This window comes from Saprolegnia parasitica (assembly GCF_000151545.1).
Source record: "Saprolegnia parasitica CBS 223.65 unplaced genomic scaffold supercont2.764, whole genome shotgun sequence".
NCBI lineage: Eukaryota > Oomycota > Saprolegniomycetes > Saprolegniales > Saprolegniaceae > Saprolegnia > Saprolegnia parasitica.
The window spans coordinates 1-3,397 of record NW_012157158.1 but is presented as its reverse complement, the minus strand read 5'-3'; the positions used below and the strand labels follow the sequence as shown (position 1 = coordinate 3,397).

Genomic DNA, 3,397 nt, shown 5'->3' with positions numbered 1-3,397 from the left:
TCGAGGCCCTCGTCGTGCAGGCCCGCCATCTGGTCGTGAGAGATCGCAAGTGAAATGTCGTCTTCGCCGCTTGTGCGTTTCGCGTTCCAGGCAAGTTCCTCCGCCACTCCCTTTTGCATATGCGGATTCTTGCCTCTTGCGGGTAGCATTATGCAATATAATGCATATATAGTACAATTTCCAGTTCATATTTTAAAAAAGAACTTCAAGGTACCACGAGAGCGATACTGAAAAGAAAGTTTTCAGAACTGACTCGCTGAACCACACCATACAAAAGCCAAGTGTGTGGAGTTCGATAGAGTGAGCAAGATACGTGCGCCACCCAATCAGCGGCCGCCGCCAACGATCTTGGCCACGGACGCGGGCTGCTTCGTCGCACGTTCTCATCCAGGAGCGGACGACAACAACGTCGCCGGCTGCAACGGTGCGCAGCAGACAGACGCGCCATGCTGCCATGGCCATACGTTATGAGCCTTGTGCTTTCTAATAGGAGACTCTAGCTATCAAGACCGCCCGCTAACACTCGCGTTACGAGCTTACGAGTTCGAAGGTGGAGGGCAACGGCTTCTATTGTACAAGCAAAGTGTTGCCGCCGGGTACAATGCGGCAACAGGGCGGTCGAGTGTCGCTTCCACTCGTTCACCTTGTGGCTGCAAGTCGTCGTACTACTGCATCATCTTTTGGCAGTCGCGTCAGGCGGGGCACACAAATTGCACGAGCGCAATACAACGCCGCTGTCCCAAGGCACGAAGATTGTTTGCTTCATGACCGATTGAGGGACGGGAGTGCAGCCACAGAGAGACTGGAAAGCAGGGCGGCTGCATCGGGTATGGCGACAGTCTACCAAGGACGTAGGTTTCGATATACTTGCTTGCTAGCGCCGCGCAATGTTTTAGCGGGTTCCATCCACGAGCAAGCAATGGTGGACCCATGAGCGGCGTCAATGCACATGTGCTAGGGTGATTTGCCACTTTTACCCAAATTGGGCGGAATGGTTGACGCCACCGATCTGCGGCATACTACTAGTATTTTACTGTCATGGATGGATTTATCCCAACATGATGGTTTATCCCGGGGAGAAACAGGTATGTCCCAAAATGAAGCTCAACCCTGATCGAGCCACACCGGAAAGGCAGGAAGGCGACCGAGACGATGACGGGGTCTTCTCGTTGGCATACACGATGCATATTCCCTTGCACTCTCCATGACGACGGCCGTCCATCATCGTCCAAGGTCAAGGCCAGCGCCCGGAAAACCGTCTTGGGCGAAACTTGCAGACGCGATGCCACGTCATGAGCCATGTCTCAATCGACGATGAAACCCTGAGCGATTCAAGTTCAAGTAGGACCATCACGCAGCAAAAGCCCAGCAGGCGCTGATGGGACGAGCCAGACCACGAGCTCTACTGCGTTCAAATCTTGTGGTCGATATCCAAGCGTCTGGTCCGGGTTCCTCGAACACCATCACTCACATCGATCCCCGACGTCAAGCTGCAAGTACCATTTCTGCATTTGCCTCATGGAGCCCGAGCAAGAGCCCACGACATGTGCCATCTGCCTCGACGACGTCGCAACGATCCGCGGTGTCTGCGGTGATGAGGCTACGTGTTCCGGCGCCCTCTGCATCGCCTGCTTGCGCGCATACGTAGCCTCCAAGCTTGCGAGCGCGATCGCCGGTGTCCTGACCAAGCTGCATTGCCCGCTCTGCGTGCGGCCGGTCAACATGTGCTTGTTCCGCCGTCGGTGCAGCGACGACACCACGCGCGGGCTATTGTACGAATTGAACGAACGCGTCAAGACGGCGTGCTACGTCCGGTGCCCCGGCTGCGACGAGAATACGTGCCTCCTCCCCGAGATTGATGATACACTGTACGAGACGCACATTGCCTTGTCCGGGACACCAGCGAACCTGGTGCTAGCCGACGACGTGATGGCGTACGTCGAGCACAAGCTCTCGGTGCAGGAGCTCTACGCTCGGATGCTCGCAGCCAACGCTTCGGTTGACACGATCCTCCGAAAAATCGGCGACAGCGAGCGTGCGGGCTTGCTCTTTACTCATTGGATGAGGCACTACGTTTGCTCGGCGATGACTTCTTGCTGCGAGCGCGACGTGTGTTTCCTCTGCCAGGCAGAGTACGACAGCGAGCACTACTGCGACGTGAACGAGTACGATACGGACATGGCGCAGTGCCCATCGTGCATGGTCTTCCTCGTCAAGGGCGACGGCTGCGACGCGATCACGTGCTTTTGTGGCGAACACTTCAACTGGCCGGCGCAGGTCGAGTGGACCCAGCTCCACCTTCGTGTGCAGAACCTCTTGGCCGCCAAGTCACTCAAGCGTGCATTGACGACGTTCGCAAAGCACTGCGTCTACCGTCGGCGCTTCCAGACGACGGTCGTGCCTGCCATTGGCCCTCTTGTCCTTGCGCAACGTCTGGCTGCGATTTCATCGACGATCGGCGCGTCACCGTCGTGGACGATGACGCTCGCCGCAGGCATTGTGCGCTGGCGCCGTCGGCGGTACATGGCGCGCCTCCCAGACTACGTCATGACGTGGCGCCACGATCTGGCTCGGCGTCGCTGGTCGTCCGAAATCGTCTCACGTCTGCCGGCCTTTGTGGCTTCACGCCGGGTGGAGCGCATCTCGGAGCGGCTAGCGTCGCCAGCGATGACGCGCTTTCGTAAAGCGATGCTTCGAGTTATCTTGCGTCGGCGATTGTGCCGCCTCGTCGCGTCCAAGAAGGCGAGCTTGCTCGACCGCGCCGCCAAGAAGACGGAGATTGCGTTGCCCACGCATGGGGTTGTACTGCCCGTCATGCAGCGAGCATTGACGTGCTGAGGTCGTCTCATTCATTATGAATATAATATGTATCTTGACGGTACTTGAACCCTCGACCAAGCTGGTACGCATAGAGGCTAGAGGAAAAAGCGAACACGCCGAGCGCTTGCCTCGCCTTGCCGATGCAGAGAGCGGTGTGCGTTGGCATATCGAGCGGTCAAGCCAGCGCCACGCTGCTGTACAAACCAGAAGTAGTGTCTCGGACGCTGGCGCTCCCAGTCGAGTGCCGTTCTCGCCATCGCTCCGGCTGTATATGTGTAGTGCTTGGCTGCGATGTCGTCGGTGGCGGTGACGCTTGATCGCGGCAGCGTCCGCTGGCGCCGAGGTTGGCAGCTGACGCAACTTCTTGTGTGTCGTGGCATTGGTGGCAACACAATGGTACTGCGTGTCTCGAATCGGTTGCCTCTGCCTGCTTACTGAAGCATTGGCACGTTGCATGAAGGGGTTCACCCCTGGTTGCATGACCGAGGGCAACGACCCAACGACGATCGTCCAGCACGACAAACATTCACACTGGATCTGGTCCACGGGGTATCTCCAGAGTGATGGTCTTTTTGAG

At 57.5% G+C, this 3,397-nt stretch overlaps 1 protein-coding gene across 1 annotated transcript; it reads left to right on the top strand.

Annotated features, from left to right (window-relative positions):
* Nucleotides 1–1,518: 1,518 nt before the first annotated feature.
* Nucleotides 1,519–2,838, top strand: SPRG_17768 (hypothetical protein; the record flags this gene model as incomplete). The annotated part of the gene is made up of 1 exon (XM_012357161.1): nt 1,519–2,838. The coding sequence occupies one exon, from the start codon at nt 1,519–1,521 to the stop codon at nt 2,836–2,838; it is 1,320 nt and encodes a 439-aa protein (XP_012212551.1).
* Between the last annotated feature and the right edge of the window lie 559 nt (nt 2,839–3,397).